The sequence below is a fragment of the Poecile atricapillus genome, chromosome Z (genome assembly GCF_030490865.1).
Source record: "Poecile atricapillus isolate bPoeAtr1 chromosome Z, bPoeAtr1.hap1, whole genome shotgun sequence".
In the NCBI taxonomy this organism is placed as follows: domain Eukaryota; kingdom Metazoa; phylum Chordata; class Aves; order Passeriformes; family Paridae; genus Poecile; species Poecile atricapillus.
This window is the reverse complement of record NC_081289.1, coordinates 91247913-91273534: the sequence shown is the minus strand read 5'-3', so window position 1 is coordinate 91273534 and position 25622 is coordinate 91247913. Positions and strand designations below refer to the sequence as shown.

At 39.1% G+C, this 25622-nt stretch overlaps 1 protein-coding gene across 1 annotated transcript in view; it reads right to left on the bottom strand.

Moving 5' to 3' along the window:
• Positions 1–6138: 6138 nt before the first annotated feature.
• The window catches only part of PGGT1B (protein geranylgeranyltransferase type I subunit beta), a 33479-nt gene continuing 13995 nt past the window's right edge, over positions 6139–25622 (bottom strand). Inside the window, 7 exon segments of the mRNA XM_058865216.1 lie at positions 6139–6722; positions 6725–6859; positions 10691–10799; positions 11113–11297; positions 12936–12981; positions 18549–18681; positions 20113–20264. Of these exon segments, the coding sequence (XP_058721199.1) occupies positions 6679–6722; positions 6725–6859; positions 10691–10799; positions 11113–11297; positions 12936–12981; positions 18549–18681; positions 20113–20264 (804 nt within the window). The 3' untranslated portion in view covers positions 6139–6678.

Sequence of the window (25622 nt, the reverse complement as noted above, 5' to 3'; positions counted from 1 at the left end):
TTTCCCAGCTGGACAGGAGAGAGAAAATAAGATTGAAAAAGACTCAGAGGTTCAGATAAGGCAGTTTACTAAAGCAAAAGTGAAAGTTTGCACTTGCACAAGTAAAGAGAAAAACACAGGTTTATTCTCTACTTCCCATTGGCAAGTGATGTTCAGCCACTTCACCAGAACAAGGCTTCAGCACCTGGAGTGGTGGCTCCAGAACGCAAACATTGTAAATAAAAGATGTCCCACTTCCTCTTCCTTTTCTTAGTGTTTATGTCTGAGTTGATGTCACATGCTATGATATATCCCTTGGGTCAGTTTGGGTCAGCTGAACTGGTTGTGTCTTTCCCAGAACCTTGCCCAGCCCCAGCCTACTGATGGGGCAGGCAAGAGTGCCGGGGAGACAGTGCTGATGCTGTGCCAGCACTGCCCAGCAGCACCTTTCCAGCTACTAGTGCAAAGCACAGCACTGTGAGGGCTGCTAAGGGAAAATAAACTCAACCAGACTCAAACCAACTGAGTAGTTCCTGGTCCTTGTACTAGGGCTTGGTTATCAACAATGTGAAGGAGTTAATTTGGAAGCCACTTCCACAAGCAGGATAAAATTGTCAAAACACAGCTGCTACATTCATATCTCCCTCTTTGCATTTGTGAATTTGATATAAACAACTTATGTGGAAAGTTGAAAGCTCTTCCCGACATTTTTAATTCTCAAAGTGAGAGTGTGCAGATTTTTATCACAGATTTTCTCTTCCTCAATGAACTTTCTCTTTTTACTGCAAGTCAGGACCGTATTCTTCCTCAGAATCCTACTTGTTCTCCAGTGATAGCAGCCTGTCCAGTCCCATTCCCAAGTACAGAGCCTGTACCTGCAGATAAACATTTTAAAGGATGCCAGTCTCATCTTGGTGGAAAGAAAGATCATGGAGCAAGTCCTCCTAGAAATTATGCTAAGGCATGTGAAAAATGAGTAGGTGATTTGTGACAGCCAGCATGGCTTCACTAAGGGCAAATAGTGCCTGACAATTTTGGTGGCCTTCTAAAATGGGTTTGCACTGATGGATGTGGAAAGAGCAACTAACATCATCTACAAAGGCTTGTGTAAAGCCTTTGACACTGTTCCATAGGCCACATCCTTTCTCTAAACCAGAGAGAGCGGACCGCCCGATGGATAAGGAATGGGCTGTATGGTCTCACTCAAGACTTGTGGTCAGCACTAAGTGTCCAACTAGAACCAAGCGATGAGCTGCCTTGCACAGGGGCTGGTATTGGGACCGGCCCTGTTCCACACCCCTGTGGACAGCAGGGAGAGTGGGACTGAGGGCACCCTCAGCAAGTGTGCCAATGTCTCTGAGCAGCAGCAGAAGGAAGGGATGGCACTTAGAGGGACCTGGACAGGCTTGAGAAGGGGGCTTGTGCTAACCTCATAGAGCCACAGCCAAGTGCAAGGTCTTGCTGACAGGAGTATAGGCTGGGCAATGAATGCATTGAGAGCAGCTGGTCTGAGAAGGACTGGGGGGTGCTGGTGGATGAGAGGCTGGACATGACCCAGCCATGAGCACTCACAGCCCAGAGAGCCAAATTGTCCTGGGCTGCATCCAAAGCAGCGTGGGCAGCAGGGGAGGGAGGGGATTGTGCCCCTCTGCTCTGCTCCGGTGAGATCCTATTTGGAGTGCTGCATCAATCTCTGCGATCCTCTGCATAAGAAGGACATGGACCTTTTGGCATGTACCCAGAGGAGGCCACAAATATGATCAGAGGGCTGGAACATCCCTTCTGTGAAGTCAGGCTGGGAGGAGGTTGTTTGACCTGCGGACAAGGCTCCACAGAGACCTTCCAGCACCTGAAGGGACTCCACAAAAAAGCTGGAGAGAGATTTTTTACAAAGGCATGTAGTGACAGGACAAGGGGGAATGGATTAAAACTGAGTGAGTAGATATTAGGAGAAAATTCTTCACTGAGAGGCTGGTGAGGCACTGGGAGAAGGATTGCCTAGATAAGCTGCAGATGCCCCATCCCTGGAAGTGTTCAGATCCAGGCTGGACCGGGCTTTGAGCAACCTGACCTGGCAGGAGGTCTCCCTGCCCATGGCAGGGGGGTGGGAACAGATAATTTTTAAGGTCCCTTCCAACCCAAACCATTCTATGATTCTGTGTTCTCACAATGTAGTTATCAAGCAAGGCACTTTCGCCAGTGTCTCAAATGTAAAGCAGTAGTGTCAGGGTTTGCTGCCTTTGGTGGGTTCAGTTTGAAAACCTTCAGAAGTTGTCATTCTCTGTGCCCTTGGGAAGACAGGTCCTCACCCAGAACATGTAACTTGGATAAAAAGACATGACAAGAGCTACAGTTCAAAAGAAATGACAAAGTTTTCCCTCAATTTCCCAACAGTTCATTGATTTTTATTAAACTCAGAAACTAATCAGGCAAATAGAGACCAGGAACACAAAAGCTTAAAAATGGTGAATGGAAAGTGTAAATCTACAACACATTGTAACCACTCAGTGGAGTAATTTAATAACCATTTAGTATAAAGATGTTGAGACTATTTTCTTTTTCACCCAATGTCATCTAAGTGAGGGAAACTTGTTAAGTGGTCTTTTCTTACAAGAACAAGAAAAGAGCTTTTCAGAATCACCACATTATTTAACATCAATGTAAACAGACCAGTAATCTCATTCATGATTTTTGGAGATGTCTTATATTTAGTTGCAGCAATAACATCTTATCTAGGATCTCTCTGCTTCTCACCATGTCCTGAAATCTCTTTGACCTAAACAGGGACACTGATAGTAGGGTTTCTCCAAAATGCCAGGAGACAGGCTGTCCAAAAAAGGCTTTCACTTTGGAAATCACCATTTCTTCCCTTCTATATTAGGCAACCCCATACTGAATGGCACAAAATTGAAATGTATTTTTAGGGAACACAACAGCTTTTACAGAGTATTTAATTTTTATACTGGCATTCATGAAGAAAGCACATCTGATGCATCTTCTTCAGCTCCTCTCAGGTTGTCCTTTACCTTGGGCAATAGAGCATAGAACAAGGTACTTTTAATATGTCCTTCAGCATATGTATTTCAGGTATTTCTGCAATACCCAATTTACTTGCTAGTTTTTTTCAGTGATGATTGTTCCATTTAGAAAAAACAGTTCTCAATACGAAAATTCATAAATACAAACATGCTTGGAAGCAGCCTTCCAAAAGGGTGTTACCATATCCACCAGCAGCTATGTACAATCAAGTGGGCCGGAAAGCCCTAATGTGACAATTTTTAAATCCCCAGTCCTCACATCCTATAGAAAAGATATATTTGATTTCTTTTGTTCAACATACCATTTTAAAGCTGTTTTTTTGGAAGAGAAACTTGGGCCACACTTAAGAGTTTGGGAGTGTTTCACATAGGATAGAGGCACTCACATTTGTCAGACTAATAGCCAAGAGGTTTTACATCCTCAAGCGCATGGTAAAGCCATTTAATGCATTAATTTCTTATGTAGATTCAGTCTCAGCAATGTAAAGCTGTGGTTAACACAAAGTTATTAGAGGTAGGTAATAATCATATGGTTTGCTTTTTCTAGCTACATTTAAACATCACAGTTCACATTTAAGTTTTAGCTCTGTTTTGATGTATCCCCTTTAAAAGTGATTTTAGGTTATGGACTTCTGTGAAACTTTTGTCCACTGATTTTTCATTTTACATTTTTATAGTCAGAAGACACAATAAACCACAACAATCAGAGAGGCAATTCGATACAGTCAGAATCCAGATTTCTGCTACACAGGAACAGTCAATGTTCATAATTTGTTTGCCTGCCATCAATTGGCATATTTAGAATGGCAAATCATGACTGCAGAGTTGGTAATTAGTACAGATTTTTGTTAACCTAAAAAAAATCAAAGATTTCAAAAAAATTAAAGTAATTATATACTCAATGTGAAGGTGAAAGCATAGATACTTTGCTGCCTTCATCAAACTTTGGGAGTTTATCAGAAACAAATATGCCTTGTACAATCTTTAGGAAAGGCCAGCTCTGCTGTCAACATGCAACCTGACAAGATGTACAATAACTGGGGGCCAAGGAGATAAGAAATGTAAAATCCATATGCAGAACCCAGGGTAGCTTACAGATACAAAGAAACATAGCAAGAAATGTTACCTGCTTTTTGAGGCAGAAAACTGTCAAATTACTTGCCATGAGAATTTTTCTTGTTCACATAATATGATTTTTCAGTGTTACCCCCATACTTTCTGCTGAGGGACACTGATATCCCTCACAGATGAGAATCTGGTCACATGTAGGGCAACTCAGGAACCATAGCTTAGGATTTTGCAAGTATGGATTTGCCTCACAATACTCAAATACAACACTTCTTATGAAGCTAAGAACAAATGAATATTTAGGTTATTTCCCAGAAGACACTTAGAACACCATATTCAACTTCTGAAATTCAAAGCTACTCCCTCTACCAGGGTATGCAGTAAATGCTAAAAAACCTCAAAACTAAAAAACTCAAAGACGGTTCACCAGCAAGGCAGAGAAGCAGTGGTGGGGACGGGTAGGTACAATTACATCTCACCTTCACTGTAACTATACTGCATTCCAGAAACCCATCCTACCCTGCCATGAAATCAACTTGTCATCACCATCTGATGTAAAGACAAGAATATACCATGCCTTTTTGATCAATTTTTACTTTAAGATTTTTCTTGTTTGGTTTCAAATGGGTTTTCATCTAGGTAGACCCCCATGACATACGAGAATTCTGCTCAGGGAAGCTACTTCAGCCTTTGCTGAAGTATGCTGACCAACATCCCGTTAAGACCACCCAGGAAAATGGGATTCCCACAGGAACTGCTGTGGTGAGCCCACTGCCTGAGAGATCCTCTCTTTTAGGTATCTTGCTAGTTCTTTTTTTCTTGTGGCTGGATTTCTAATCATCTCAGCATGTGGCCAGTAAAACCAATTCCCAAGCTCTATCTTCCCCCACTAACTCCTTCATGTTCCTTGAGTCAGCACTTTTCTTTTGCACCCTAATCTTACCCTAGGCAGCTCAAATCCTTTCCACCAGTTTGGTTCCATTATTACTCCACATTCTTGGCTCTTGCTCCAGTCTCAGCATCTCCCAGCTTTCATTTCTCTTACTCTGCAAACAGTCCTACTCAAGCACCTCATTCTCCCTCTCCAGTACTAGCCTCACAGCTCTCCTGGTTCCACCCCTCTGGACTTCCTATTTTTTCCAACTATTGAGTCTCTCCTCCAAACAAAGTGTCTGCTGGGACGTATCTAGCTCACACACCTTACCCTGCTCTTCCTCTGCTTTTCCAAGCAGATCACTATCACTAGTTATGCTCCCAATGCTGCCATGTAAATAAATCTGCTATAGAAATAAAACTTATTTATTTAGGTAGGAAGGCTGCTACAGGTTTGGACAATGGGATTGTTCTGGTAGCCTAAAGATACCTATTGGACTTCTCTAACATGTGTGCTAGGGGTACAGCTACACTACCCTTTTCACTTGCCCTGCATTGCAAAACAGGAATCATATTTATCCCCAAAGCTATTTGTGCTGGCCAAAATGGTCTACATCCTGTCTCTTTGGGCTCAGCAGTGGCAAATGGTGCACCTAATCTGTTTTAAGAAGTCTTCAGTTGTCTTTGGAACCTTTAGAAAAAAAAAAAAAAAAGTGCTGTTAATGACTGGCAAGTAGAAAGACGTTGTGGAGTCTACTGAATGCACAAACTGACCTGCCACAAACACACCAGCTGCAAAGTTACTTGCTTCAACTCTGAACAGCACTTCAAGCATACAAAATAAGGCACTAGTAAAGCACTAAAGAAGCTAAGAATGTTCACCATTACTCTAATTTGAACGGATTGGAAATTCTAATCTATTCTATTCTAATTCTAATTAGAAAGGTCTGTCTTTGGAAGCAGGTTCTAACGCTACTCTTGCATACAGATATGCTTCCAAAAGACTGGGCTGAATATCTCTTATTGACACACATCAATATGCCACACTCTTATTGAACTTCACACAAAGAAACTATTTCAGATGAAAACTCTTCGTCTGGCTATCAATCCACTGCATCTGTGTAAAACCTACTCAGAAGAATTATGAAATCCATTTAGTAAGGCCACACAATTTTAAAAGTCCAGTATATTGAATAAAATAATTTTATTTGTATTTAATTAATTTGTTTGTGAAAAACAAAGTTTATGGAATCTGAAAGTTGATGATAATAGGTAACTTTTAACTGAGACTTAATATGAGAGATTCTCTACCCAAAAATATGTCAAACAGTAAGATTATAAAGAACTTCAATGTTCTGTGCTATACTGTATGATATGTAAACAATTTTGAAAATATTTCCCCATTATATATTTTGACACAGTATGCACAAATTTAAAAAAATAAAATTAAAATGAAGTTTAAACGCCTCAAGGGATTTCTCAGAAGTAAAGCCATCTGAAAAGCCATTTACAGTCTGCGGTGACAAACTTCTATATAATCAAAATATTCCCCTTTTCACAATGCAGAATAACCTGCTGAAGGCAACTCCCTATCAAAGTGATGCCAGCAACACAGATCTGATTGTATGACTCCAGTACTTAAAAGAGCACATTGGTTATACATGGCTTTTAACCCTGGGCTACAATTATGCTACCAGAACTAAATTCAAGTCTAAATCAGTCATGTAGAGAGGTGTGTGTCATCTGAACGCTGTTTAAAGTCCGTGTTTTCCAGATCTGATGAAGGTGGTGAAGACGCTCTGATGCTCTTGCGCTTACATTCAGGGCAGGATGAACTTTGCAAATACCAGATTCTCCAATTAATGACAAACCACAGATCCCAAAGTAGGCATGTAAAGCATCTGAAAGAAGGACAGAAATGGGAAAATATGATTATTTCAAGCTTAACATCCAAGTGTTCCCATATTCAAACACCTCTGAGTAATTACAGCCAAGGAAAATGAATAATCAGGTGCTGTATTTAAACTTGAGTTTTGATGGAAGGAAAACAAAGCTACCAACATGAACTAAAGTCCAGATTTCTTTCATAACAACTTGTGCACTACTTTACTTTTTCTGAGTGCCACTGCCAAAAAGCAAAAAAATTTATGTATCTGAAAATAACCAGTCCAGAAAGCAAATTTTTTTCTTGCAAGCATTTTTTTGGATGCTTACTTTATGGGCAGCTAACTACTGAAACAACAAAATTAGTGCCAATAGCTGCCAACAGCAAGACTTAGAGAAATTGAAGAAGCCATTACTTTTTCTAGCTTCCCCTTTTCCTGAGAGATTACCCTAAAGATTCATGCAGCTTGCTCGAGAGATGACTGCCACTAAAATGGGATACACTTACTCTCCTGTTCCATACTGCTCCTGATGTCCAACCTAACCAGGGTTGCAGCTCATTGAGTCTGCCTCCTTTGGGTAGCAGCAAGCTATCAGATTGGATTATTTGCCCATGAAATCACAGGTGAAAGGTCAAAAGACAATGAGAATTTCATGTGTCCCTTGCAAAATCTGAACATGTAGCACTCTGTGGAGCTGTCAATAATTTAGTATCTCACTAAAATGAACACAGAATCATTTAGGCTGGAAAAGACTTCTAAGATCAGAGTCCAATCCTCAACCTACCATTGCCAAGACCAGCACTAAATTATGTCCCTAAGTGTCATATATCTCCCGGGATGGTAACTCAAACACTGCCTCGAGTAGCCAATGTTTTACAACCCTTCTGGCAAAGAAATTTTTCCTACTATCCAATCTACACACCTCCTCTGGTGTAACCTGAGGCTTTATTCTTGTCCTATCAGTTCTTTCTTAAATAATGCTAGTGGCTCTCCACAGCCATGTTTTGATGTCTGTTAGCACACGAACAGAGCAAGACTACAAAATAGTATTTCCCTGGATAATCAGCTGGAAAGAGTTACTTGTTAACATTGTAACTCCATATAGCACATATATTATCACAAGCAGTTAGTTGACTGTCTTCTGAATCTTCTGGTCTTCCTCCTAAAAACATTATTGCACAGCAAAGACACCTTGAGTCCCCAAATTTTAACTGAGTAGGAGTAAAGTAGGAGCCACAGAAGTTAAAATCTAATTCTGATTAAGTCTTAGGAATCTTTATAGTGTAGACATGACTGAAAGACAGCTTGCCTTTCAGATATGAAACTGAGCTGGCAAGAAGCTCAGCTGCATATATATAACAATGAAAACACAATTCCTCAGAAGCAATCTTTGCAATGTTACATTTTTAGTCTTTCTTTGTATCAGAACTGAGCTAACTTTTTACTTCTTCCTTCAAAACATGACCACGGACTTACGCCACCATCTGCCTGAGGAAAAATTGCTACAGCAAGCCTGGAAAATACAAACACGCACACACACAACAAGGAAAACCAATTATTATTTGTCTTGCCTTTCTTAAATCTTATCTCAAACAGTCACAACTACGCTAAGAGACAGAATCATAGAATCATAAAATACCCTGAGTTGGAAGGACTCCACAAAGGTGATAAAAGTCTGACTCCTGGCTCTGCATAGGATGCCCTGAGAGTTACACCATGTGCCTGAGAGGATTGTCCAAAAATTTCTTGAGCTCTGTCAGGCTGGTGGTATGACAGCTTCCCTGGGGAGCCTGTTCCAGTGCCCAAACAACCTCTGGGTGAAGAGTCTTTTCCTGATATCCAACCTAAATCTCCCCTGACACAACTTCAGACCACTCCCTTAAGTCCTGTCACTGGTCACCACACAGCAGAGATCAGTGCCTGCCCCTCCTCTTCCCCTCACAAGGAAGCTGTCACTGCACTGAGGTCTCCCCTCAGTCTCCTCTTCTTCAGGCTGAATAGAAAGGAGGGCTCATGGCCCTCCTTTGGACACTCCTGAACACCTCAATGGTTTTTTTTTCTGTTTTGTGGCACCCAGAGCTGTCCCCAGCACTCGAGGTGAGGCTGCCCCAGCTCAGAGCAGAGCAGGACAATCCCCTCCCTTGCCCGGCTGTGATGCTGGGCCTGATGCACCCCAGGACACCGGGGCCCTCCTGGCTGCCAGGGCACTGCTGGCTCATGTTCAACTTGTCATTGACCAGGAACCCCAGGACCCTTTCTGCAGCAGTGCTCTCCAGCATCCTGTTTTCCAGTCTATCCATACATTCAGGTCTTTCCCTTATTAAACTTCATATGGTTGGTGAGTGCCCATCTCTCTAATTTGTCAATGTGTCTCTGCAAGATTTCTCTGCCCAACAGCTACTCCCAAAGTAGTCAACAGCTACTCCCTATTTAGTGTTTGTGAACTTACTTGGTATTCCTTCCAGCCCTGCATCCAAGTCATTAATGAATATGCTGAAGAGCACAGGGCCAAGGATAGATTTCTGTGGATCCCCTCTAGTGACAAGTCACCAGTCTGATGTCACCCCATGCACTATGACCTTTTCTGCCCAAAGTGTGAACCAGCTGCTCACCCATCCCATGACGTGTTTACCCAGCCATGTACTGGACAGTTTGTCCAGAAGGATCCTGGAAGGGACAGTATTGAAAGCCTTAGATTGTATCAACTGGCTTCCCTTGGTCAACTAGGGGGGCAACCCTGTCATAAAAGGAAATTAAGATTAAAGCACTTCACACATGATGCATATTTGAAACATTTTTCTAATCTCTGACTCACAAGGTAAATGTTTCATTAAGCTAAACCAAAATTCTCCCTCCAAATGATGCTGTTTAATCTATATGATGAGGAGTAAATACATCTAAATTCCTCAGAAATCCTAAACTGATTTTCAGGGAAGAGGCATGAATCTATCTATCACAAGCACTGTATTTTTAGTGTGGGTTCACCTTGAAAAATTCTGACCTGTTGTTCAAAATGAAATTATAAAGGATTAAATATCAGGTCACAGATTCTAAACAGATTCCTCCTTTATTATGACTGAATTTTTATCTTATTTTGTCAGTTTAAAGACTGTTTATCTTCCCTGTGCAAAATGCTGTGGGCAAACACTACTGGCGCAAACTTTGTTTTCTCAAGTTTGCAATATCTTAATTGAATTCTAACAACTTTTTAAATTAATATTTTAAATATTAAAATACTTAAGCATCCTTTTGAGGTTTTTTTCACTACAAATTATCAACTTCCAAAAGCATAATGACTAGTTTTCAGACATACTTGTATAACCACAACCTGTAAATCACAGTACATAACTGTGCAAACTGTGACTGTTTTTACATATATCAATGACTTCTGAATAAGCTTGAATCATTAAATTACTAAAGAAACAAGTGTTTTGATATATTAAACTCAATTTGCAGAAATACCTACAACACAGTATTCCCTTTAAGTAGAACAGTTAAACACATACTAAATAGATAGTGATGCTGTTTTAATAGTAACCTGAACAACAGCAGCTCACTTTCTCTGTGGCTGAACAAGGAAAAACTTCATCTACCTCTTTCTACCTCAAGAAAAATCTTTGTTATATTTTTCAGGGTGGGTTTGTTTGTTTGTTTGTTTTGGTGGTTTTTTTTGTTTGTTTGGGGTTTTTTTGGTGTTTTTCTTTTTTTTTTGAAGAGTACGGTTTCCCTTACACCTCTCAAATGTCTGACTGCTGGAATGTATTTCTTACTTAGAAATACATTAGAATTAGAAATACATTCATTACTTAGAAATACACTCACTGCAATTTTGAGAAGTTATTTTACCTGGATGGCTGTCTGGCCACTTGGCAAATCCACCAACAAGGCGATCTTGAGTTGACAGGATGTAATTTCGGTTTTTCTCAAAATTTGTATATTGGAATATGTTCAAGAGCTGAAAAGAAATTACATTGCAACAGTAATATAAGTCTTAGTATATTTTTAACACTGAGTCTTTAACTAAGTCTTAGTAAATTTTTACCACTAGAATATAGTGCCTATTTTTGAGATAAGCAGTGACAACACAGATAGCACTAATCTGGTAAACGTCCATTTCCTGCATCTATTGCAAGATGAACAACATTTACAGTCATTGGTGCATACTGGCACACTTGTGTCAAGTATCTAACTCTTTGAAGCAAAGAAAACAGTGCCTAAAAAAATCAAAACAAGTCAATAACTATCCCTACAGCTGTTCTGTACACTACCTTCAATGTCGCTCCCACCCAAAAGGAATAGCAAGTGTCTACAGGTTTGTTGGGTCGTCCATGGTAGCCATTCTGTTGCCTCATTATACACCATCTTCTTATTCTGTTCAGTTCTTTTTCTGAAAAAACTTCCTCCAGTTTCCCCATCAAACACAGTGATGCAATACCACAAAATGTAGAGCCACCTGTAAAGACAGAGCAGGGCTTGCAATGCTTTGATACATGGATTTTCTGAAGCCAGTATGATCTCAGTCAGAACTTTAATTAAGTTTTTAGCAACTAAATCAATGGACTTTTAAAACTACAAACAAATTAATTTTACATCTAAAATCCAAATAAATAAGAACACTCTAAATAAAAGTACTTCAGCAGGTATGTCAAAGGAGGGAAAGAAACCCCTCAACCCAGCTCTTGCAGAAATAAACCAGCTCATTTTCTTAAAGCTATTTTTTCTCTCAATGTTGCACAATTTACATTACACAGCAGTCCAGAAATAAGAAAATGGCATTGCAACAGAAATATTTCTTCATTTGTAACTTAAAAAAGAAAAATATTGTAATGCCAGCAATCAGACTGAAGCAGAGATGCCAAAGCCAGGCTCAGACACAATCCCCTAGAGGACATAAACAGACAAGAGTGTCTGGTGAGAAGAAGAAAAGAAAATTCAAATTAAAATTATTAAGAAAACAAAACACACAGTTAATACACTGAAAAGACTCCTGGACTCTCATGGTTGCAATACATACAAATTGTGCTTCCAAGACTGTCAAGGAAACTGCACGGTAAAAACTCATGTTCTTTGTGTAGCCCAGCCATCACTTTTTAAAGCCCATCGAAGTTGATTTTGAATCTAATACCTGATATGATAAAATCAGAGGCAGGGAAAAACCATAAGCAAGCTGCTGACAGATGACTCTGGCCCCAAAGCTCCTTACAATATCCTGGTGCTGGAAGACCCCAGGAGCTGTAAGATTATTTTCACTCTGATGCTGAAACGCAGTGCTGAAGTACTGCTATTTGTTATCACTAATACTCTACAGAAAGTTAGCTAACCAATTGTTTTAATACACCTAGGGGCGCAATTTAAATATTTCAGCTTTATTGATCCATCAAGAAGGAAACAGACAAAATCCAATCAAAGCACAATACTAAGGATAAAGACAGCAAAGACTTGAGAGGATCACAGAATCATTTAGGTTGGAAAAGACCTCCAAGATCATCAAGTCCAACCTTTGCCAATCACCACCTTGGCAAACAGACCACAGCACTAGATTCAGTATCACCCATCTAAAAGTCAAAAGCTCCTCTGTCACAAGCAGATTGCTACTTCATGGGATAGAAAGATTTTGCTTAAAAATAGCATTCTCTTGGGGATTCCTATCTTCATATCTACCAACTCTTTACAAAAATTAACTGTTGCTTCAAGATTTGAATCCACAGCAGATACTGCATCTATCAGAGGAAATGTTTCTAGGTGTTACTAAAGCTGTTGAAATGGGAAATAATCAGTTACACTGCACAAAATCTCTTGCCGTTAAAATCCTCGGAGTAACAACGTCAGCAACAGCTGAGAACTACAAGCAACACCTTTCAACAAAACACTCATGAGGTAAGATTAATGTAGGTGATTAAGAGCCTGTCTGTTCAGGTATTGAGCTAGCTCTAAAGGAAGAAGAAGCGATATTTGGAGGCATGTTTTGGATTTGCTCCTCCACATCACTTCCTTAAAAATCAGAAAAGAAGGAAAGGTATGGCATACCCGGCATGTTCTACAGCATTTTCAATACCACTGTGAAAGGTATAGAAGACTTTGACATTCTTACCATGAGATTCCAGTCCAGCTCCCTGTGCCAGGCCATTATCATAAGACTGAAGAAAAAAAATCCCACAAAGCAGTTACTTTAGAACCACAGCTCTTTGATAGACATTGCAATTTCTTAGTTTACCAACAAAATTATTATCAGATCATTGCCACAATTTAACCTGATTAAATTCTGAACTTCCAAAAGTTCTTGGCACAACACAGTTAACAAATCAGCCCTGTTTCAATGCAGGCAGTTTTTATGACTTTCACAGAATTAATTTTAGTTGTGACATATGTTAGAAACCTGAAAAAGGGTAAGCATATCTTTGCCACAAAGAAAAAAACATGTACTGAAGGTATAAAAAGAAAAAGAATGGATATATAATCAAAACAAAATTAAATGGTCATTTAATCTGTCTCTAATCCAAGAGCAGTTTAACATTAAAAAGAGGCAAAATGCTAGGTACCACTATGTATAGAAAACTCAAATCCAAGCAATACTTTAGTAAGAAGCAAGTACATCAGGCTTTAAAAAAACAAGAAGGGAACCAGAAGCAAGAAGAAAATTATAACATGCATTGGAATAAACTTAAAATGTCCTATAAAATATTAATGTTTAAAAATACTGTTACCGTGCTGAAAAATCACTCTGTAAAGTGCAACCAATTGAAACTCAAGTCTGACAAAGCACCAAGAATATCATAGTTCACATCCGTCATGACCAATTTAGGAACACATGTATATGCAATAATAATAATCATTCTTCCCTAAAAACCCATTAAATTATTTTACTTAAAAAGAAACAAATGATCATATAGGAAATTATTAATAAAATGGAAAATGTTTATTTTACAAGAGTTCATAAAATATTTAATGAATGATCTCTGAACAATACCAAATTGCTTAGAAGGAACAATGAGGTATATAACTTTTGAAGTTAAACTACATAGGTCCTATATATTCTACATCAAGTGCTTAATTAACGATTGAATCACTATCAGATCAGACAAAAATCTCTGCCACATCCTCCAGGTGCTGACTGTGAATTTCTCATATTTTCTCTAAAACAGTGGCTAGTAGATACAGGACACCTTGACAAACCACTAATGACTCCCACAGTCCTAACCAAAGAATGGCTACAGTACTACCATATCTTTAGAAACTACCTAAAGGTTATTTTGTGCATCTTTTAAAGCTGACATTGAGAAGGAAAAGGTAAACAGAACACACAGAAGCTACATTAAAACTGTATTTCTGGTTTTGAGTTGTTGCTGCAAGCTGAAGCAACTTGAAAGACTAATATCTGATGCATACACTTCAAGCTGCAGCTCGATTTCAAAGGTTTCAACCAACACATTTTAGTAATCTCTATGAACTTCTGAATGTCAAAGCACACAGTGTGAACCCTTCCTTCTTCACTGCCTTTTGAGAATGCAATACAAATGTGCTACCACACTCCACAGGCACATTAATTGCTAAGAAAAGGCAAGCTGATTAGCAAAGCTATGCTGGCAAAGCTAATTAACTCTACAAACAGCAATTTTAAGAGGAGGTGGCTTGCTTTATGTATGACAAAGTAATTAGCTCTGGAGAAAAGCTGTTAAGTGTGCATCCCAGGCACTACTATGTTGGGCTGTACAATTAGCTTTAAACTCTAATAGACAATAGCTGACCCTCGGCTAACTGGTGCCTATTTATTTACATATAGCAGCTGCTCTTTGGGGACTTGTGTGCTCTAAAGAGCTAGGGAATACTTTTATTTCTTTGTCCTTTTGAAAAGACTCCAGAAATTCTATGCAAAAGGCGCTCTTGATTACTGCAACAAGACAACTGTATAATTAAATACTATTGTCAGGAAACATGTAAATCCAGTTGGGTAAAATCTTCACTTCAAAGTATACAAGTTTTACAACCAGCTTAATTAAATCAATAGACTAATACAACTGGCATTTGAAGAAGACTATACTAGAAGAAGCAGATATTTTTTAAGCTTCTTGCAATACCTCTATTTCAAAAAACCAGCAAGCATTGTTGCAAAAAGCAGTGCTATTGAGTCTCTGGAAGTTGTTCAAAATCTCAGCATCATGGTGTCTGTTGATCAGTGACATATCTGAGTTTCGAATGTGAAAGACAAGAATCAACCTACACTGATAAAAATTGTGTGTTGGAATCTGACTATTTTACTGACAGTAAAACTGGCCCAGAATTCTTTTTGTGATCAGCATTGTATGAATTCTATTTTAGTTGAATGACAACAAGAAGGCCATCTATTCTTTAAGAAGATTCAGTTCTTTTTAACATTTTAAACATTATGTTCCAGTCTCCTGCTGTTCTTGACATACCTGACTACACAGATGCACTCCCTCATTCAGCTGTATTGAATTGTAGCTCACAATTCTTACACTGCATCACTAAAGGCAACAGAATCTGAAGAATAAGCTAAAAAATCCACAAGCTTATTACAAAGAGTACTGTGTTTAACCACTCATATTACTCTCAATACAGATCAGTTGCACTTCACCTGTATGCCAACTTGAAAAACTGAAAAAAGTTCTGTTAACTGTCACATGCTTCATCTAAGTGTAAATGAGTAACATACAACAGTAAATAAAAACCACGCCTTCCTGTCAAAGCAATTTAGTAGTGACGAAAGTAATCTCTCTTGTTCTATGACTAAAAAAATTGCCAGAATGAGGTGACACTGTAGCAAAACAGAAATAAACATTTACAATGAAGCCTACAGCCACATTAATTGTATAGTTAGTTACACAAGGAGCAACAAAATAATCTCAAACAGAATTTACTTGATTCCATTTTGTAGGTTAATTTTAGCATCATCTACAAACTCTTAATGAGAGAAACCAAGCTAACATTCTTGGATGCCACATTTCACACTCATTGTATTTATTTATGAGATGCACTTTAAGAAATACTTGGCTCCCATGACAGGTAGTTGAACTAAAATACATCTAAAGGAAAAAGGTGGAAAGAGATGAATGAATGAATGAATGAATGAATGAATGAATGAATGAATGAATGAATGAATGAATGAAAGGAACAACCTCTGCTGTGAAATGATTTTCAGAATGGGCTAGTATGAATGTCTTAGACTTCTTCAGACACAACCACAGCTCTAAATGTGACCAAGCAGGATGCAAAGGTTTTGTGTCTTTCCCTAGAATTGTCAGACACCTTGCAACTGAGTTAATTCACAGAAATACTGGTGGATGAAGGAGTGCAAACCCAGAAAACAGACAGAACTAGTGTACATGTTCATAGCCGCTCTGCAGTGAATTCACAGCATACCAGTGGTTTAAAAAAGTCCTGCTGAACACAGTGTATAGTTAACCTACCAATTCACAGTAAATCTGGACAAAAATACAGCATGTCTTACCGCACATTTCTAGATGCTAGGATGACTGCTGCCTACAGAACACCACTTATAGGATCTCTTCCAGTTACTCTCTGAGCTAGCCAGGAAAAGACACAATCTATATGATAAGCCACAGTGTCTTCTGAATTTTGACCATGCCAAGACTCAGTTCTATTTACTGGTGAACTCAAGTATTAGTAGGAGGCCTTCCAGAATGTCCTGCCATGTTATGCTTCAATTATTGATTTTTTTTTAAATGCTGTCAATTTTTCCAATAGGAACATAATGACTGGAATTTAGAGGTGCAACAACTAATGCTAAACTCTAGAAACAAAGTATAAATTTGGTTCAAGATCACACTACACAGTAAATCTGCAGTACCACTCCACAGATGTAAACTTTCAAATTTCCACATGCCTGCTATAATAATGGCCTCATCTGGTGCTCTCTGTCTGTTCTGTCTTAGAAATAGTTGCTTCTCTCTCCTTTTATTTTTTCAGTGCTGTTACTTTACATATCTCTGTCACACTCTATTTAACAATTTCATTTCCAGAATGAAGACTCATAGTATATTAAATACTCCTTTTACGCAAGCTGATTCATACCTTTCACAGTTCAATGCAACTTTCTTTGTCCCCTTCCTAGTTCTACCATTTCCTTTAGGACCAAAACTGCACTCAAATACTCATAAGGTTAATTAACAGACAATATGATGTACAGAACTACAATGAGGATTTTGCTCTTGAGTTTTTATCTATTCTTCTGTAACACTTGATTTTCCTGGTGTATCTCTGATAAGCTATTTGACTAAAGATTGATCTCAGTAAACATTAAGGTCCAGAATCAGAGCAGGAAGAATGCTCCCAACCTAATCAGCAAGCGTGAGCACTCTGCCTAAGCTCCTCCCTCAGACTGTGAAAGGAGAATGGATAAATCATTGTCCTTGGGTGAAACCCACTGAGAGGATTCATCAGGGATATTCTCATGCTGAGAACCCATGCTAACTAAAGTGAGATATCAACTATGAGAGTAGGGCTCTTATGGGATGCCAGGGAAGAAGATTCTAGGGTTGTATAGAAACCTGCTTACCATGGACTGTTTACTGGGGAATGCAGGGGTGAGCATAACTTACTATAGGGTGGCTAGGGAAAGGGCCAATGGTAAGAAATGGAAATGTCTAAGCAGACTGGGGAAGAAGAAGTAACAGTCAACAGAGGGCAAAATGGGATAAAAGGTGCTACTAGGGTGTGAACAGACTGCAGACCCATATCATTGTATGACTTGTATCCCCAGCCTTGATCATCTCAGTCTGTAAAGGACTACAGCAGTGTGCCAGAAAGCCTCCTGGGGTGTACAGTAAGAAATACTAAGGCACCCAATTACCTCCTTTAAAAATAAACAATGAACAATTTGTTCTGAAGCAGGAGATTTTGAAGTCTTTTTTTAAACTGTTTATCACAATCTTGCTGCTGGCAGCTACTGAAAATACTAATTTCCAACAGAAGTTGTGTGTCATCATAAATTTGGGTCTTCTTTGTAGACCAGAAGAGTTTAATCTGCATTTACTCACACTCAGGGAACTGCAATTTTCAAGCTTGCTCAGCTTCCTTAAAACACTGTGTTTCAATATTCAAAAATGTAACTCAATTAAACTAGTGAAACAACATGAAAAAATTTGGAAAGCTCCTTTATTCCAAACAAATATGAAGACAACTTGCACAGAGACAGAAAAAGTGTATATGCTCATGAATATATTTTTTCATTCCAAGTATCTAATAAATAAATTATGAAGTGCATGACTGGAAACGCATAAGCATGAACTGATGTCAATTAGTTTATTTGAATCTGTGTATCTTTTAAAAAGCAGTACTACACCCCAGTGAAGTGTGAGGATTTTATTGATACACTTTACAGAAGTGCTTTATGCACTTCTATTTTTTCTAAGTTACACAAACATCATACCTCAGTTTTCAAAAACTTGCTTTCAATTGTTTAATTATTTCAATTAAAGAGGACTTTCAATTTAATTTGCAGTAAACAAACACACAAATAAAATTATCTTGCTAGCACAAACATTTTAATGAAAACACAAATGCAAAAAAAACCTGTACTTTGTAATTCTCAGCTTGCTAAAGCAGGAAGAAAAAATGAAGAAATTACCGTAATACAGTTTGGACAGGGATTTTTTTTAGCCATAGATCAGGAAAAAAGCTATAAGCCTCAAGCCATAGGAAGAAGTTACATTTTGAAAACACTCACCATACTTCTTCTAATGTAGTCTATTGCTTTCTTCATATCCATGCCTGACCAGTTATCGAGCATGTAGCAGATACAGGAAGCACAGTACACAAACCTCATATCATTCTCACTTCCTTCCAGCACTGCACAGAAACTGAAAGAAACATTTCTGTCTTTAGACACTGTTTCGCCTGTTACAACAGAAAATATGAAATGCAGCTCAAGGAATTGCAGTGTTTTCTTTAAAGATTAGTTTACAGTAGTCTCATAAATACAACCCAAAGCTGCACAAGATTTTCTTTTCAGAAGATGTGATTCTAAGCTAAGGAAAATTCATAGAACTATAAACATTTAGGAGCCTGAGTAACTATTTCCAGCAACCTAATGACACCGGTGTTTATTTATTCCAAGATGTTTATGCTTACAGTCCTTCACCTATTACAATATATACAGATAACATGACTTATCATTTTACCTCTTTTGGGCAGAATTCTTTGACTTCTTAGGAATCCTAATAGCTCACAAGGTTTTCCTTCATTACTGCAACTTGAGGACCAGTTTCCCACATATGTATAAAGGTAACTGCTAATACTACCATTTCTAATACAAGCAGTGAATCAGTTTTTCTTTACTTATTGTTACAATCTCACCAAACTCTACAAACATCTTAAAATTTTTGTATCTGGGTTATTTTGGCACAATCTCAGAGACTCCTAAGATGATGATGAATGCCCTGATTTGGATGCTTGTATCAGAAAGTGGCCAGCAGAACCAGGGCAGTGACCATCCCCCTGTACTGGGCACTGGTGAGGCCACACCTCGAGTTTTGTGCTCTGTTTTGGGTCCCTCACAACAAGGAAGACCACTGAGGTGCTGGAGCATGTCCAGAGAAGGGCAGTGGAGCTGGGGAAGGGTTTGGAACACAGATCTGATGAGGAGCAGCTGAGGGAGCTTGGAGTGTTCAGCCTGGCAAAAAGAACACCAAGGGGACACCTTATCACCCAACTACCTGAAAGGTGGCAAGGTGAGGGTCGGTCTCCTCTCCCAAGTGGGACAGAGGAAATAGCCTCAAGTTGCACCAGGCGAGATTTAGATCAGGTATTAGAAAAATTTTCTTCATCAGAAGGCTTGTCTAGCACTGGAACAGGCTGCCCAGGAAAACAGTGGAGTCACCATCCCTGAAGGTATTTGGAAGACATGCAGATGTGGCACTTAAAGACATGGTTCAGTGTTGGCTTTGGCAGTGCTGGGTTAAGAGTTGGACTTGATGATCTCAAAGGTCTTTTTCAACCTATATGCTTCTATGACACACAAAAATAAATAAAAGGTTGAATTACCTGTGACAATAAATAAATCTTTAATGGTTTCTTCTGAGTTTTGCTGCTTGGCCTCCAATTTGATTCAAAGAGTTAGTTAGTATCCTCTAATAACTTAGCTATTTGTAAGAAGCCAGCATATGTTCTACGACTTATATTATTACCCATCAAACTATTTTCTAACTACTACTTCTATAAAAAACATGTTTCTTATGTTTCGTTCTACATGTGGGAGCTGTGGGAGTTGCAGCATATAAAATGTCTTTTACCTTCCATCCTCCAGCTGGAGAGCTCTCAGTCCTGCCAGTATGGCATCTTTATTTACTCGACTTAAATCATCTCCAAGAATAACCAGACATGATAATCCTGTGTAAGTCATTGCTATGTGCCCACTGTCATAGGGATGAGATATACCGGGACCCTAAAAAAAGAGGGAAAATATAGAAATATTGAAACATCACAAGATCTTAAACTACAGCAAAGCTTTTGTTGTTGTTGTTGTTGTTGTTAAGGCAAGAGGTAAACAAATTACTTTCCCCTTCACTCATTATGGTACCCTGCTCAGCTTTCCTCATCAAACTCTGCTCAACTTCCCTCATCAAACTAAGTTGATCATCATAACTGCTGCTCTTCTAATCACTTGGTCAATAGAAAGCTTTGGAAAAAAGCTTTGCCAAGAGCTCCATCTGCCAAACAGTTAAGAAAAAAGATGGGATGTCCTCAACGGTACATAAGTTTGTCCTGACACTGGGCATTAACTTCCTGGCAGCTGGGAAAGCACTCTTAACAGCCAAACCTCTGGAGGGCTCCTCAGCAGAGATTTTACAATATAATGCTCTACATGAAGAAAGCAGTGTGAGCAATTACTAGTAATCTCTCTGTAAACTGAAGCAACACCAAATTAGCCATTTATCTACTTTCATCTCTATTTTAAAATAATAATCAGAGTTCAAATGAAGTATTTATATACCAAATAATCATGGAAACATACAATATCTGGAGCTGGAAGGTACTCACAAGGATCACTGAATGTCAACTGAGAAGCAAAGATGATAGTTAAAGGCTGACTAGTCCCACAATACAAGTCATAGAAATGAGCAAGGGATTGATACACCTGTGCTAAAACTACTATTTTTCTTTATGGTATTTTATAGGCCCATCCTGGATTGTACCACTTTATGAAATCTGAGACCATGTGTAATAAGGTGACTGGATACTTGGGATGGTTCAGTTTGGAGCAACTGGAAGATAACTATTTAAAACATAATAAAAACTGATTAAATACTGAGTAGATTTTTAAGTGATATTTAAAATTTTATTTTCAATTATATTTAAATGGTATTTTACTAGCACTATTGCCTAATCAGTTACAATTTTAATTTTGTAATTCATCCTAAAAACACAAGGAAAGAAAAAAAATTAATATTATGTTATGTTTAACTGGTATTTTTCAGGTAAGTCATGCTTATTTCCAAAGCCAAAAGGCTTTGCTTCTAGTAAGAAACCGGGAGAAAAATTGTTATTACCCACCAGACAGCAAGAGACTGCTCTCATACAAGGGAATCAAAGATGGTTGGAAAAGGGAGGCAGAAAACAAGATGAAATGGGCTCAGCAGCACTGAAAATGCTATGTAACAGAGAAGGAGAATGGGAGAGTGAGTGCTGAGTGCTGCACCTCCTCTCCCTTATTTCCAATCCTGGACCCCCTCTTGAGGAGGCAGTACAAATCTCAACAGCTCCCACTCCCATCCCTGTACTGCCAGTGCCCCCATCACTGTCTCTTACCCTGCACATTAAATAGACATATAGGGCACATTAAATTGCCTTTGTAAAGTGGTCTCTACTGACTTGAGCTAATGCACTGATGCAGACATACTCTGGTAAGACAACAAAGGGGGTATGGCCAGGGCCAGTTGTCTATGCACTTTGCCTTTTTTGAGAATTAGTCTGTAGATCCCACAGGAGACAGATTTACTTGGATCTCAGAGAGGGAGTAAACAGTTCTGTTCTACTGAACATCATGTTTTCCAAAATCCCAGTCGTCTTTAAAAGAGTAAACACTTGAAAGACGTAAGTTGTGGGGAAGCTTTCAAACATTTAAACTTGACTCAGTGATGTGACAGTGTTCCCTACTATATCAATTAGAACAGCTATTAAAATATAATTCATGGCCACCAAGAATTCCCACTGGCCACTGCAGAGCTAAGAAACTCTGCTGCAGAAGCATGGGCAAGATTTCTTCAAACACTAATAAAGAATGCTATTAAACATGCACTTGCACTGGCACAGTCCCACTTTCAAAAAGCTTTCTTCTCACACCTTGGTTCACTGTTGTACCAAGACAAGGCTCCTTCACCCAGAGTGCCAATCCACACATGGAGTTAAGTGGTTTTAACGTATTTGCACAGTGGTGTGTGCTGGGTGCTAAGTACACCAACCCAACACACCTGGTTACAGCCAAGAAGCATAATTATGCTTTCAAAACATAAGTATTCAGTTATCTAATTTCCAAATACATGCCTACTTAATAGTCATGGAATAACCAATCTTTTACATGCTTTGAAGTATTTCACAATACATTTTGCAGGTGTTCAGTTGGTAGGGGTCTTCACCTCTGTGTGGGTAGCCTCAGCTTTAGAGGTGTGTTTTCCACATTATAATGACATAAATTCATCTAAAGCACATGATTTTAGCTGATTTAGCTAATTTGAGTAAAACTTATGGTATCTTGCCAAATGCAGTATCCAGCCACTAATACAAGGTGTCTCTGTTACTGTAATCTCTTCACTCATTTCAAAACTATTCTGCAAGACCTTGCCATTTCTCACTTTGTGGAACCACAAAATAGCCTGGGTTGGAAGGGACCGTAAGGTCATTTAGTTGCAACACCCCTGCCATGGGCAGAGACACTTTTTAGTAGACCATGTTGCACAGAAATATAAAAATATAATACAGAGAAGTTTGCTTAAACTAAAAAAATACATAGTACAGAGACATTTTGGCCCAGGCTTACCTGGGTCTTTATGGTATTTATTTTTATCTTACATTTACTTTTATATTCTATTTATTGTTATCTTTCTCGTGATTCACTCTGCAAAATATTTTTAACTATTCATCTTTCATCAGTATCAGTGTTGCAGCCCTGAAAAAATACAATGTTGCATCTGGAACACAAAAGTTATCTTTTCCCCCCCAAATGAAAGCATATGTTAATTACCACAATCTTACATAAAAGTTGCAGCTACTGGCTTTCAATTTAGCCTTAAAACTGATTCACAACACTTTAAACATACTGAAAAGATCTAGGCCTATCTGTAACTTTGAGGAGACTGTTCACCCCAAAATTAAAAAGCTAGTTTAAACTTCAATAACACCAGATTAGAGAGACTGCAAAATCTGGAGCCATATCAGTACATAATTATTTTCTAATCCTGAAAATAATCATGTTTTAACTGTGATGATAGACAAGTCATTCTTAGCCTTCGTTCACAGTTAAGACTGTTACATTTGTGAGGGGTGTGCTGTGAGCTGGTGGATATGCTTTTGTTTCACTTTTGCTTCTGTCCCAAAATACTGCAAAGAGACTTCTGTCAAACACCTCAAAGGCAATAGCTAAAATACCACAACTCCCCAACCAAACCCAAATGACCTCTCCTTGAGAGATTCAATAAAGCTGGATATTCTAACATAACCCTTGCTTTTTTCTACTATTTTGAAGGGTCCCTAGTGACTGAATAGATTTGGCTACCTCTGGTATGGCACCTCCTTAGAGTTCAAGAATGAAATCACTGTAGTGGCATGTAATGATAGCAAATGTCAATGCAAATCCAAAATGCTTACATGCTTTTTCTAAAAAAAAAATTTCAAGGCAGATTTAACAGAACACTTTCAAATAATGAAAAAATTAAAATTATGTGATCATAAGCACATCACGAGTGAATTTCCAAGTCTTTTTTTCTGAGTTATTTCAGAACATTTCAGGCAACAGTGCTGGAAATGCTTTAAACCTTTCTTTGCCAATAAATCAAACAGATGCAATCCCTCAAATGCAGATACAATGAAAAAAGTACAATGCAATGCTTGAATAAAAACCACATCCATGTGCAAACAATTTTCTAGCGGTAGTGACCTTGTAGCAAATTCTACAGGTAACATGATTCCACCCCTCTATCTCACATGTATATTGGCCAACACATTCTAAGACACTAATGGACTGCAACATATTCCCAGAAAAGATAATATTTCAGTATGAAGCATTTACTGTTGGAAGTTGACAATTAAATTAAAACACCAGAAATTGCTGGGAGGGGAAAACAATGCTCTGCCAATCTTACAGACTTTTTGTCTTCATGGCACTTTACAAGACCTCCAGAATATCCAGAATAAACTCTTCTGGCTTCATACACTGAGGAGGATTTGAAAGAGGTTCCTAAAAGAATGCACTGATTTAAACTACTACACTGTAGAGCAGCTAAAGGTATGATACAGCTGTAAAAGGAAAGTAGAGGCCAGTGTGCAGGAAGGACTGTGAAAGAAGTACAGTAGTTCTGTCCTGTGTTTGAGAGTGAAGAATGAAATTGCACTGAAAAGTGGATGAAAAAATCTGTGAGAGCACTAAACTGGCCTCTGCCAATCTCATTTCTATCTCTTATTAAAGGCATTTTCTTTTTATATAAAAAGTTTAACTCTCTTGAACCCCAGTCCATTGGACTTCAAAGCATTTCTTATGGTCATGACAAACAGGGATGAACAGAGCCTTGCCCAAGTCTGTGTGGGTATCAGGTACAACCAAATACGCATGATTCAGCACAGGAAGAGAAATACCAGTTGCAGTTGCAGGTGCTGACTTTGGAAGAAACAGTTAGGCCCCGTCTATTAATACATGCCATCCTGTCTGGAGTCACTGACAAGATTTTAGTTGTTTTTTAAACAATGGGATGGCCTACATGGCACCAAACACATTGGCATCAGATGGGATTCACCTTTCTCAAAGGACCCAGACAAGCTCCAGAAGCGGGTCATGAGAACCTCATGAGATTTAACATGACCAAGTGGAAGGTGCTACACCCAGGTCAGGACAACGCAGACTGGGAGGGTACAGACTGGGCAAAGAAGTCTTTGAGAGCCATGGGTTTGGGGACTTGGTGGATGAGAGGCCAGACATGACCCAGCCATGAGCACTCACAGCCCAGGAAGCCAAACATGGCCTGGGCTGCATCCAAAGCAGTGTGGGCATCAGGGGACAGAGGGAATTCTGCCCCTCTGGTGAGACCCTGTGTGAAATGCTGTGTCCAGTCCTGAGGTCCTCAGCACAGGAAGGATGGGAACCTGTTGAAACACATCCAGACTAGGTCATTAAGTTCATTAGAGGGCCGGAGCACCTCTCCTGTACGAAAAGGCTGCAAGAGTTGTCATCTGTCAGCCTGGAAAAGAGAAGGCTTTGAGGTGACTTAATTGTGGCCTTCCAGTTCCTGAAGGGACACTACAGGAAAGATGGAGAGAGACTATTTACCAGAGTGTGCAGTGACAGGACAAGGGGAATGGCTTCCAACTGAAAGAGGGCAGGTTTAGATTACGTATCAGGAAGAAATTCTTTACTGTGAGGGTGGTGAGGCATTGGAACAGATTGTCCAGAGCTGTGGAATCCCCATCCCCAGAAGCATCCAAGGCCAGGCTGAATGAGGCCCTGAGCAATCTGCTCTAGTGGAAGGTGTCCCTGCCTGTCGCAAGACGATAAGAGCTAAATGATCTTAAGGGCCCTTTCCAGCCTGAACCTTTC